Below are 13,177 nucleotides of genomic sequence, written 5' to 3'. Positions count from 1 at the left end.
AAAGGGTCTTTCCTGGCAAAATTGCTTAGGCACAGTTAATAATTGTCTACCATACCCGTGTGACTTGGAATAAGGCCGTGAAAGGTAAATATGTGCCGACATGGCTGCAATCTACTGGCCGTATAAAATTTCATCTCACACGGCATCACTGCAGAGCGCCTAGAACTGTACCCATGGAATATGCGCGATATAAGCTTCATTGATTGATTGGTTGAAAGCTTTCAGTGCAGCGAGCTTTGTGAAGTAGACTTTGGGTTGTCGACTTCGCCCAATCAATGTCAGCTTCAAGACGAAAAGGAAGTTGGGAGCTATACCTTCCTTGATTTTTCCTAGATGTGTCTTTCTACAGAAAAGAAACCAAATAATTATTTCTGACAGGCTGTCTTACTTAAGCTATAGTTACGTGTTATAGATAGGGCTACTGAACTAGATCATAACCAAATTTAAGTCAAGACTTAAATTGTATTACTATTTTATTTATCATTTTATTATGGGAAGCTTATATAGCGCGAACCACAACTGTGCTCTCCGCGCTATCATAAAGTTCAGAAAAATGTATGGACCATTTTTATCCACACAGAAATTGATTTTACAATCCTTGTTTCTCAGAGAGCATGTTTGTACATAGATGATCTTTAGCTGACAAATGCATGCTCGACACATAGTGTATTCAGAAATGCACATTCATTAGGCCAAAAAAAAAAAAGGTCTGTTTACGGTAACCCGACCGACCCTAGTTTTTAGGCCCGACCCTAATCTTTTTTTTGGATCGTCTGAAAAAAAGAAAAAAAAACGCATCCAAAATAGAGCTGTTTGCACTCAAACAGCAGACGACAGAAGGGAGGTAAGCTCAAAGTACTGTTTATAGTTATGTTGGGCAAAAACAGGGATTGATGAGAAGAAATGAACTGTGAAACATCATAGAGAGGGGAGAAATTTTTTTTAAAGAAATGGAAAAAATGGAAGGAAAAAAAAAAAAAAAAAAAGCCGACCTACCGACCCTATTTTTTCACCCTATGTTACCGTAAACAGACCTATTTTTTTTTGGCCTTAATAAAGTACAATGAGTCAAGTTGGATGGTTGGAAAACATAACATTGATTCTGGTTTACGCAACTGTTGAAACCTTGAGCTGTCGGCATGAATAAACTAATCCTAACTGTTATTCTCAGTCCTTTGTTCTGAGATCAGTCGTAACTCAGGGACATGTGAAATAAATAAATGAATAAAACCCAACAGCTAACTCTAACACCAACAGTCTTTTATCTTTTCTAAGATCTGTGGAAACACACATCAGCATGAACAAACTAACTCCAACCCATTTAGCATAGATACATAGATGAATTCCATAGAGGAATAACAAATCCTGAATGAACAAAACAGGTCTGCATGTAGCACAAGATACATAGATGAATTCCGGAAATAACTCTGTCAGGTTTGCATGGTTTGTGAAAGAGTGAATACTCTTCCTTTTAGTGAGGCAAACTTTCCCCACGTGCTCCTTGTCCACGTGATTTAGACACACCCCTTGCTAGTGACTGGCCTTGACTTTTGACTCACTAAAAGCAAAAAACAAGAAAGGTATGTTGTTGGAACGTTTAATTATTGACAAAACAAAACGTTACGTTCACAGATATATCGACCCAGCGGTCTTGTAAGTGCACAAACACTAATTAGACAAACACTAATTAGACAAACACTAATTAGACAACTCTTATCTTGACAAACACTAATTAGACAACTCTTATCTTGATAAACACTAATTAGACAACTCTTATCTTGACAAACACTAATTAGACAACTCTTATCTTGACAAACACTAATTAGACAACTCTTATCTTGGCAAACACTAATTAGACAACTCTTATCTTGACAAACACTAATTAGACAACTCTTATCTTGACAAACACTAATTAGACAACTCTTATCTTGACAAACACTAATAAGACAACTCTTATCTTGACAAACACTAATTAGACAACTCTTATCTTGACAAACACTAATTAGACAACTCTTATCTTGACAAACACTAATAAGACAACTCTTATCTTGACAAAATGTTCAGCGACTTGCAGTGAAGACACAAGCGAATGAGACGATGATTAAAGACGAAAATTGTCTTGTTGGTTTTTTCCACTAAAAGCATGAGTATTTGCTCTTTCACAACCCAAATAAACCCAACAAGTTCTATTTCCAAACATCGTCTATCGTGAGAAAGAGTTCAGCAGCAAATAGTGATTTTGTTTCAGATGCGCGGAGCAGCCAGTGGCTGATGGTGTCGGAAGCGTTCATGCGGATGTTCCTGGAAACCATGGGTCACTTCGGTCAGCACGTCTTTACACAGCAAGATGGATCCAAGACCTTGCTGGTAGGTGCCAGGAAGCTTGGAGTTTTGCCTCCAGTGTGGTATTTAAATTGATGTCGTTGATCAGGTTTTATAGATGCGTGTGTTGGTGTGCATGGCTGGAGTGAATGTTTCTTAACATTTTCTACCCCACCTATGTTGACCAGGGTTTTTTTTAGTCGAGACCAGCTGTGCTGCAGCAGGTCACTCAGAATTGTAGTAACCGTGTACAACACACTGGAATGCAGGTGTTAGATGGACGTTACAGGAAGTGACTGAAGCTAACAGTCTGAGTGGATATATATCCTCTCCTGGTCAGATAGAGCCATATGAGTGGGTACGGATATATCCGTACCTGGGAGACAATGAGTTAACCACATGAATGTCAAGACAAATTCCCAACCTTGGGCAATTGAAGATTCTGTATTCTGTAAAGTTGATTCCCCTTTAAAGACCTAAAAACAATCTGAGAAAAACAGGTCTTAATAAAAAGACGGCAAAGTCTTAGAATGGATGTAACTAAGAAATAGAAAACCTGAAAAGAATGTTTTCAAAAGAGGGGGAGTCTTAGAATGGGGGAGTCTTAAAATGGGGGAGTCTTAGAATGGGGGAGTCTTAAAATGGGGGAGACTTAGAATGGGGGAGTCTTAAAATGGGGGAGTCTTAAAATGGGGGAGTCTTAAAATGGGGGAGTCTTAAAATGGGGAGTCTTAGAATGGGGGAGTCTTAAAATGGGGGAGTCTAAGAATGGGGGAGTCTTAGAATGGGGGAGTCTTAGAATGGGGGAGTCTTAAAATGGGGGAGTCTTAGAATGGGGGAGTCTTAGAATGGGGGAGTCTTAAAATGGGGGAGTCTTAGAATGGGGGAGTCTTAGAATGGGGGAGTCTTAAAATGGGGGAGTCTTAAAATGGGGGAGTCTTAAAATGGGGGAGTCTTAAAATGGGGGAGTCTTAGAATGGGGGAGTCTTAGAATGGGGGAGTCTTAAAATGGGGGAGTCTAAGAATGGGGGAGTCTTAGAATGAGGGAGTCTTAAAATGGGGGAGTCTTAGAATGGGGGAGTCTTAAAATGGGGGAGTCTTAGAATGGGGGAGTCTTAAAATGGGGGAGACTTAGAATGGGGGAGTCTTAAAATGGGGGAGACTTAGAATGGGGGAGTCTTAAAATGGGGGAGTCTTAAAATGGGGGAGTCTTAAAATTTGGGAGTCTTAGAATGGGAGCTCCACTGTATTATTGAAAACAATAGCTAATTTTGTGCATAGACATCTTTGCATATATACACGTTTCTAGAGGCCATGAGTCATTCTGGTTTGCACATTTTTACACAGCAAGACCCCCCCCCCCCCCCCCACCATGCACGCTTGAATCTCTTTCTCTCTCTCTCTGTCTTTTTTCTCATCTCACATCGTCTTATGTGGTCTTTCAGAAAGAACAGTACATAGCAGCAGCACCGTCCAAGGGAATCCGTCAGTTCCTAGAGTGGTTCACAGAGACGCAGATGTTTGAAGTCTTCATCAACCTACATCAGGAGAAAGAGCACTGGGGCAGTATGGGTAAGCGTGGGGATTGTAACGGGTGTGCAACAAAAGGTTGAGGCCCAAAAGGTCGAGGCACATAAGGTCGACCTTTTCAATTCTCGACCTTTTGTCACCCTTGACGTTTTGACCCTCGACCAAATGTCTTCGATCTTTTGGTCCTCGGCATTTTGGTTCTCTTTTGATTGCAACAGCGGACACTTTCTTTGATTCAGCTGATATGCTTCTGGTCTATAGATCTACTGTTCAGATAAATAGAGAATACTACATGGCTTGCTGTGTCGTACCAGATTTACACGAGTTGATTTTTTAAATATTGAACTGCGAGCGAAAGCGAGCTGTTCACTATTTGAAAAAGCAACGAGTGTAAATCTGGTACGACACAGCAAGCCATGTAGTATTCTGTTTATCCTACATACTGTACTTACGTGTATTTTACTGAAAATGTCCTGCAGTCGAGGCGGCTAAATTGAAGACGCTTGTTTTGGAACCTCGATCTCTTCTAAAGCCTCATGCAATCTATTACGTCAAAGCAAAGAAACGTCACTCTGAAAGTGTGGCGTGACGTGTTAGTTCTAAAAATTCATCGAGAGTAATTAGCGAGCGCAATTTTTTTTTCTATAATGACGTTTGTCTCAGTGACTTTGGCATCATAAGCAGTGGAAAAACAGGTCCCTGCCAGACTTGCTTGACATGACCTCATTTACATGATATACACACGTGTGATTTGAACGATTATTATCTCACGGGTGTCTCTCTCACGTATGTAGGATAAAGACTAATACATTATGATGTTTGAGAAGTAATTACATTTGTTCTGTGTTCCAAAGTTATCATATTTTTTCTCTTTTGACGTCATTGAACATTTTCTGTGTGTTCAAGTTATCAAAGGTTTTGTGGCAAGAATATTTGCAGTGTTGTTGACGGGCCTTAGTCTTCCGTCTTTGGTCTGACCACTGCCCAGTTGATCGTCTAATAGTTTTTACATGTAGGAGGTCTTCTGACCATCAATTTTGTATTAAACAGACAAAGCAGGACATTTGGACCTATACATATTTTCAATCCAGATCCAACTGATCTTTCCATTCTCTGTGGCTGATAACAACCATATATTTATTTATTTATACCTTCATTATGTTTCTGGTGCTGTCCTTTAAAAAAAAGACAACATTGTGTGTGCAGATCTTTTCATGCAACGTCTGGGGGAACTGCAGGCCAAGAGACAGACGGAAGGGTCACAAGCCAAAGGTCTAGGTCAAAAGGTCAAGAACTTCGGAAAGGCCATCAAAACCAAATTGAAGGAAGCAACGTGAGACTGCACGCTGTCAACACTTGTGAAATTGTTATGCCCTAGCTCAACCGCCATCACTTTAGACCCGTCCTTAATTGAGCACGAAGTCGACTACGCGAAGCTTCGCAAAATCTTTATACCGAAAACCGCAACTACAGTGAAGTACTTCGTCCACTACATCGCTTCGCAAATTGTGACATGCGAAGCTACACCGTAACTGTGACAAAGTAGGTTTTTTTTAAAGAAGAGTGCTTTTTGATTAAAGATGGATGTAGATATCACACTCCAAAGAGCAGAGCGCATTCCCTTGTACTTGGCGAAGCTATGCTGAAAGTAGTTCAATTAAGGGACGAATTCTTGATCTGGAAGCTTTGCGAAGTGAGCTACACGAAGTCGACTTCGTTCAATTAAGGACTTGGCTTTACCTGGGCTCAAGACCTGCAAAAGCCTTGTGAATGCAAACTCCTCACAGGCTTTCCTGGAATCAGTAATACAGGGGAGCCTGTCCGTAACCACCACCCGTGGAACCGACCAAAAGTGGCTGTCGTAGATATGTGGTTGCTATGGAAAGGGGGATAATATAGAAAAGATCTTCTTCTTCTTCTTCTGCGTTCGTGGGCTCAAACTCCCACGTACACTCGTGTTTTTTGCACGAGTAGAATTTTACGTGTATGACCGTTTTTTACCCCGCCATTTAGGCAGCCATACGCCGCTTTCGGAGGAAGCATGCTGGGTATTTTCGTGTTTCTATAACCCACCGAACTCTGACATGGATTACAGGATCTTTTTCGTGCGCACTTGGTCTTGTGCTTGCGTATACACACGGGGTGTGTTCGGACACCGAGGAGAGTCTGCACACAAAGTTGACTCTGAGAAATAAATCTCTCGCCGAACGTGGGGACGAACTCACGCTGACAGCGGCCAACTGGATACAAATCCAGCGCGCTACCGACTGAGCTACATCCCCGCCGATATAGAAAAGATCATTGTCTGTGGTCATTGTGGGCAGGTGGTTGCTATCGAGAGGTGGTCGCTAGGACAGGTTTGACTGTATTGGGAATTTGTCAATCTTCTTTCATCTGTTGTGAGTGATGCTGTCAACGCTTCTGAAATTGTTAGCCCCTCGCTCAACTCTCAAAACTTGACCCTGGCTTGGGCTGGCAAGAGCCTCATCAACGCGAACTTCATGTAGGCTTTCCTGGAACCAGTCATATTTTGGATTAGTCGGGGTTTTCTCTTATTTTTGTAACTGTTGTGAGTGTTGTGTAAAGGAGAGTAAAACTTCAGGAAGTCTGCTTCACGATGCTGGCTGCACAAAGCTTTAGCACTGAATTTTCAGTAAAAAAGACTTTGCAAAGTTGACTTCAGGCTCAGGCCTTTATTTAGACTGATCTTTATGATGGATAATAATGAAAACGTGTAACGAACACTTTGTCTTCAAGGATGACATCAAGCTCCATGAGACATGTGCATGTACGTTGTCAATGCTTCAGGGATCAGTAACAGTGAATTTCTCAGTTTTATGTTTCATCCATTGTGATAGATGCATGTGTCAAGAAGGGCAAGGCTGATCTTCACGTTGGACAGTAATGGTTTGTTTGTTTGTTTGTTTGTTTGCTTAACGCCCAGCCGACCACGAAGGGCCATATCAGGGCGGTGCTGCTTTGACATATAAAGTGCGCCACACACAAGACAGAAGTCGCAGCACAGGCTTCAGGTCTCACCCAGTCACATTATTCTGACACCGGGCCAACCAGTCCTAGCACTAACCCCATAATGCCAGACGCTAGGCGGAGCAGCCACTAGATTGCCAATTTTAAAGTCTTAGGTATGACCCGGCCGGGGTTCGAACCCACGACCTCCCGATCACGGGGCGGACGCCTTACCACTAGGCCAACCGTGCCGTGCCGGTGGACAGCAATGGAAATGAAAAAGAAAAGTGAGTGTTCCGACACAACAACGGTTCAAGGATGGTTAATCAAGGAGGAGGTGAGGTTGACCAAAATCCCAAGTCAGATCAAAGTTTGATTTGCTTACTTTTTCTTAACCCTGAATTAAAAGAAGAAAAGGTGGGGGTTCACACATGAGCTACGTTGCTTATGGCACCAAGATAAGTAAAATTGTGGGGATAAGGCACTAGCAGGTCTGCACATAATAAGTTGACAAGGGAGATCGGAAAAATTGCCACCCTTAATCCACCAGGCGACTCACGAACTTTGATCAGCATCGGAGGCCGATGTCTTATACACTAGGCCACCGCGTCCATCTGTAAAGTTGGTTCAATTTTTATACCGAAAATGTATATAAAGGGAATAGTTCAAGAAAAGGAATTCCTCCAAAAGGATCAAGGAAGATTCTGATGCCTTCGTTTTGAACGATGAAAAGAGGTGGTGTCAAACTCCAGTTGAAAAATGCTGTAATCAAGTTTATGATACTGTAGTATAAATGAATCAAGCGTTTTTCATGCAGATCATTCGTTCAGTTAGCCTGTTAGGCATTTCTTAAAACTGACCTGTGAATTGTACAGGATATCGTAACGAAGGGACGTAAGCCATTTAAATATAGGTCAGAAGAGTAAGTGAGAGTTATATGGAACCCGTCTCCTGGCACTTGAAAGAATAAGAAGCATTGAAATGAACCAATGACTTTCATCCTCAGATGCTAGAAGACTGATTCCACATGACTCTCATTTACTGTTGTCCTGTATATTTAGAGCAGTTACTTCCCTTTGTTACGTCTTGTCATTCGCGCTCCACCTCACTTGGTTACGATTCTTCTGAGTCTGAATAAAGCTGAATTAATTATGGGTGGTCTGCTTTGGGTGTGTTCAAAAGGTGTTTTCACTCTTTTTATTTTATTTTCCATCAGTGATATTTACACATTTTTCTCACCCGTTCTTAATATTTCAACATTACTGTTGAACCAAAGATTACCTTTAAAAGGTAATGGTTATTATTGTCACATGCATAAAGATGAATGCTGATTTGGTGGTTCCTGTTTATCGGGGTACATGTGCACTTGTTTGACAGCGTTTGTGTGTATGTACTGTACATATTTTCTCTTGAAAAGCTGTTTTTGTTTACTCAGAGCGATTTTGCTGAATCTTATTTAGTAAAAAAAAAACGAGTTTTGGAGTGAAAGGAAGTGCTTTTTGTTTGTTTGTTTGTTTGTTTGTTTAACGCCCAGCCGACCACGAAGGTCCATATCAGGGCGGTGCTGCTTTGACATATAATGTGCGCCACACACAAGACAGAAGTCGCAGCACAGGCTTCATGTCTCACCCAGTCACATTATTCTGACACCGGACCAACCAGTCCTAGCACTAACCCCATAATGCCAGACGCCAGGCGGAGAAGAAAGGAAGTGCTGATATGCATGCGTTTAAGTAAGCATATCTCTTGTTATCAGTGTTTGGATCTATACTCAATGTTGCTTTAAGCTGCTAAAACTGTCACGGAGCATTCCACAGCATAAGTAAAAGATGTATTCTTAGCACATATAGTGCCGCAGATCCTTGAAAAGAGCGTGCTTTTTTTTTTTTTACCAGCGTGCAATTCTGCAATATCTCTTTCGGAGTGTTTACTGTGTGTCAGTGTTCATTTTTAAAACTTAACTGGTTCATTGTTTCATGTTAGGGTTCTTTGTCAGGTTGTAGTTCCATTAGTTGAATGTGCTTTGTGGTGTGTCACCTCTGTGAGATCAGTGACTTTATCGCTAGAGTTTAATACAGGTTCTGTGGTGCTGGAAAATTCTTATTACTTTGGCTGATGGGGTCTGATTCAACCACTTCCACCCACAACTGGTGCTGCGGCAGTGTGGCATATCGATGTCATCGTGAAATGTTGGCGTAACTCAATTCTTGGCAATTTTGATGTTTTTGAGCTTTAGACTAAGTAAATCATTCTCCATGAAAAATATTCTCTTAAATACAACTGAAAATGCATGATTTAACATTCTTGTATCTTTCTATCCATACCAGGAATGAATATTAACACTATTTACCTATGAAGAAGGTTTGCTCCAAGCCACACACGAAAAAAAAAAAAAAAAAAAAAAAAAATAAGGCAACAAATAATTGTAGAAGCAAACCTGCATGCAACTGAGGTTAAAAAAAAACAAAAGAAAAAAGAAAAAAACAAACACTGTTTCATAATAAAAATAATCAATTTTGTCCTTCTGAAAAGATGTTTAAAACGAGTTATGCCAAAATTTCATGACGACGTTGATATACAGAATGTGCAATGCTGAATCAGTCGGGCTCTGCAGCGCAAGGTTCTCACTGGGACAGTTCTGCCGGTTAAAGACACGCAACACCTATTAAACAAACCAAGATGTCTCTACAGTCTTGGCCCTCTATTCTAAAGTAAACTCTCCCATGTTGAAAGCAAAACAAAGTTCGAGAATACGTTATAATAATAAAAACAAGTCGCGTAAGGCGAAAATACAATATTTAGTCAAGTAGCTGTCGAACTCACAGAATGAAACTGAACGCAACGCAACGCAGCAAGACCGTATACTCGTAGCATCGTCACTCCACCGCCCGTGGCAAAGGCAGTGCACGTGGAATTGACAAGAAGAGCGGGGTATTCGTTGCGCTGAGAAGGATAGCACGCTTTTCTGTACCTCTCTTCGTTTTAACTTTCTGAGCGTGTTTTTAATCCAAACATATCATATCTATATATTTTTGGAATCAGGAACCGACAAGGAATAAGATGAAAGTGTTTTTAAATTGATTTCGGAAAAAAAATGTTGATAATAATTTTTATATATTTAATTTTCAGAGCTTGTTTTTAATCCGAATATAACATATTTATATGTTTTTGGAATCAGCAAATAATGGAGAATAAGATAAACGTAAATTTGGATCGTTTTATAAATTTTTTTTTTTTTTACAATTTTCAGATTTTTAATGACCAAAGTCATTAATTAATTTTTAAGCCACCAAGCTGAAATGCAATACCGAACCCCGGGCTTTGTCGAAGAGTACTTGACCAAAATTTCAACCAATTTGGTTGAAAAATGAGGGCGTGACAGTGCCGCCTCAACTTTCACGAAAAGCCGGATATGACGTCATCAAAGACATTTATCAAAAAAATGAAAAAAACGTTCGGGGATTTCATACCCAGGAACTCTCATGTCAAATTTCATAAAGATCGGTCCAGTAGTTTAGTCTGAATCGCTCTACACACACGCACACACGCACACACGCACACACGCACACGCACACACGCACATACACCACGACCCTCGTTTCGATTCCCCCTCGATGTTAAAATATTTAGTCAAAACTTGACTAAATATAAAAAAAGGATGTCACAAAGAAATTCTGTCACTTCAATCTTCACAATGACTCCAAGGAAATGAAATTTTGTTTTGAGAACGAAGTTGTTCTCAGTGACTTCGTCATATTAACAGAAGACATTTACTTGTAAGGTCTGACTGCCAGGCTGTGCATAAATCGGTATCGTATGTCATTACATTTCTTTGAACTGGTGTAGGAGAGTGACTTCTGCTATTGCTAGCATGAAACACAAGACAAAGGTTGAATTGACTTGTACAATGACATCTGTTGAAAACTTGATGATACTGAAATGCCAATAAGAGTGTCACTTGTTAGGACTTACCTGAGGGAAAAGTGCAGCGACATACACTGCGGGAGCACCCACTGCAGGAATGCCCGTTACGAGTGGAAATCGTAGAAGTAGAGTCGCCATCAGTCTTATAGAGTTTACTTCAATTGCATTGCTCACAGACACTGGTTTGCAGCCCAGGCTTTTTATAAAAATCGGTGCTTTAATCAATCAGATTCTTCCATTTTGCCTTTTAACGCTTTCGGCTCAGACCTCATGTTTTGGTCTTTCAGTATGTTTAAGAGCTGCTATCAAAATGTTTCTGAAATGTTGAGTTAGATTGATCAAATGTTTGTGTGGATTAGGCTTAGGTATTTTTAGCTCTGCCTGCCTTTGTGGTGACTGCATGCTTGTATGTATTGCTTAACCCCTTCACTGCCACAGTGGTAGTGACTTATCCGAACGGTCTATGGGAAAGAACTGTGTTTAGAACCCCTACAAGTACTTGGACAGTGGTTACCTCCCATTTAGTTTTCAGAAATGTCCTGAAATGTTGTTGACACAAATCCGACGTATGAGATACGGTTATGGGCGTACGATAAACAGAAAATGACCAAGTATTACATACGGGGTGGGCAGTGAAGGGGTTAATACCTCATCAATCTTTAAGCCAAAATTTTAAGTGAAATTGCAACTTAGGATATGAGTGAATTATTTTCAACAGCCATTGATTATTACTGATTATGGTTTGATAGTACATGTACTGGTGTAAATGTCTGCTTCAGTCAGTTATAGAGTTTGATGCATGAACAGTAGAGTGGGAAAGACACTGGCAGTTGGCTTTAAGTTACACATGGGATTAAGTAGCTTGCTTGAAGCTGCACATTGGAGAAGATTGTTTGCTTGTAGTTGTACATTGTAGAACTTGTTTGCATTTTGCACTTTGCAAAGTCTAATTTTGTTTAACCCTGTAACTGAACTTTATTTTCTTTAAACCAGATGTACTGTATATGAAGTTACGAACTGTGGATCATGTGAAAACAAACCTCAATGATTGTATTGTACATAGTAACACCAACCCCTTCACTTATCCTGACCCCGTTACATACAAACATTCATTTTCTTATTTTGCTTTTAACTGTATACCCTTATTGGGAAAACTGCAGCATACGGAATGAATACAGAAATGTAATGCTCTATCTCTTTGGCACACCAGGGCCAGTCAACCAAACTTGTTTTCAAGCCTACAATAGACACTCGCTGTAAAGGTCTGTGAGCTGTATCTCTTTTTAGTGTTTGCAAGCTCTGTTTGTCTGTTGTTGGTTCACTTTTTCTCGGTAAATCTTTTTACACTCGAAAATGAGCTCTTTTTTTTATGAGTAGTGAATTTTGTAAAAGAATATTAACCATAGTAAACTGAAATACTTGATTGATTTTCCATTGTCAGTTGAACCGTTCCAATTTTTTCAAACCTGCTAAAGTTGTATTTTCCAGTAACTTAATTTGGTCCGTCCTTTAATTGTTCTGTTCATCCTTTGGCATTTTTTCCTTATCCTCCTGTTCCATTCCCCCCCCCCCCTCTTGTTTTCATACATGTAAATACATGTAACATAAGTTACTTTTGGGGCTGACTCTTATGTCTTTTTTTTCAATCCTTTATTTATTTATTTTTTCTGTCTTTCTTTCTTCTTTTCATCCTTTTAGCCTTTTTCCCCTTACTTCTTTCATGCTCTTGGAGAACTTAAATCCAAGTAATTTGTGCTTGAAATCAAAAATACTTTGATTATATATAAATACTAATGCAATCTTTATAGTAGTGATAACAGAGAATAACACTAGTAAACAATTGCTGTAAATGTATTTTGTATGACACAACTATACATACCTGGTATTTCTAAGTCATAGACTTACGGTTCCCACATTTTGTGATTGGGTTTTTTATTTTTTTTTATTTTTTTATTTTTTATGGTTTAAACAGTATTTTATTCATAAACAGACACATGATAATATAACAACATCATTAAAAAGGAGCACAACAAGTTTAAAACTTATGGTAAGTGCTCACATAAACATACCAGAAATGTTATAGCGGAATATGATTAACGCGGATAATCTTTTTGTTTTTAATTCCAAAAAATCACTAATCATCCATATATTCTTTTTTTTATTTTTTTATTCTTTTTTGGTGAAGTTTTTTTTTTTTTTTACATACATATAATTCTGTACATTACAGGACATCACTTAACCAAAAGGACAGATCCATATAACCGAAAAACACTTGAACAATTACAACATACATGGGGTGGGAGGATGGGGGGGGGGGGGGGGGATGTTCAGAGCTTGGTGGTCGCAGTATCAAAAGGTTTTGAAATAAAAAATAAAAAAAAATAATAAAAAATAAAAATAAAAAAAATTGTAAATGTATTTTGTATGACACAAC

The 13,177-nt window shown here is 39.5% G+C and overlaps 1 protein-coding gene across 3 annotated transcripts in view; it reads left to right on the top strand.

Annotated features, from left to right (window-relative positions):
- The window catches only part of LOC138970762 (DENN domain-containing protein 2A-like), a 50,240-nt gene extending 40,006 nt beyond the window's left edge, over nt 1-10,234 (top strand). For all 3 annotated transcript variants that reach the window (XM_070343265.1, XM_070343263.1, XM_070343264.1), the window contains 3 exons: nt 2,249-2,367; nt 3,768-3,894; nt 5,059-10,234. In XM_070343265.1, the coding sequence (XP_070199366.1) occupies nt 2,249-2,367; nt 3,768-3,894; nt 5,059-5,189 (377 nt within the window). In that variant the 3' untranslated portion in view covers nt 5,190-10,234. The remainder of the gene's footprint in view (nt 1-2,248; nt 2,368-3,767; nt 3,895-5,058) is intronic.
- Nucleotides 10,235-13,177: the final 2,943 nt, after the last annotated feature.

This window comes from Littorina saxatilis, linkage group LG7 (assembly GCF_037325665.1).
Source record: "Littorina saxatilis isolate snail1 linkage group LG7, US_GU_Lsax_2.0, whole genome shotgun sequence".
Classification (NCBI taxonomy): Eukaryota; Metazoa; Mollusca; class Gastropoda; order Littorinimorpha; family Littorinidae; genus Littorina; species Littorina saxatilis.
Note: the sequence above shows the minus strand (reverse complement) of the source record. Positions and strands in the feature narration are given on the sequence as shown.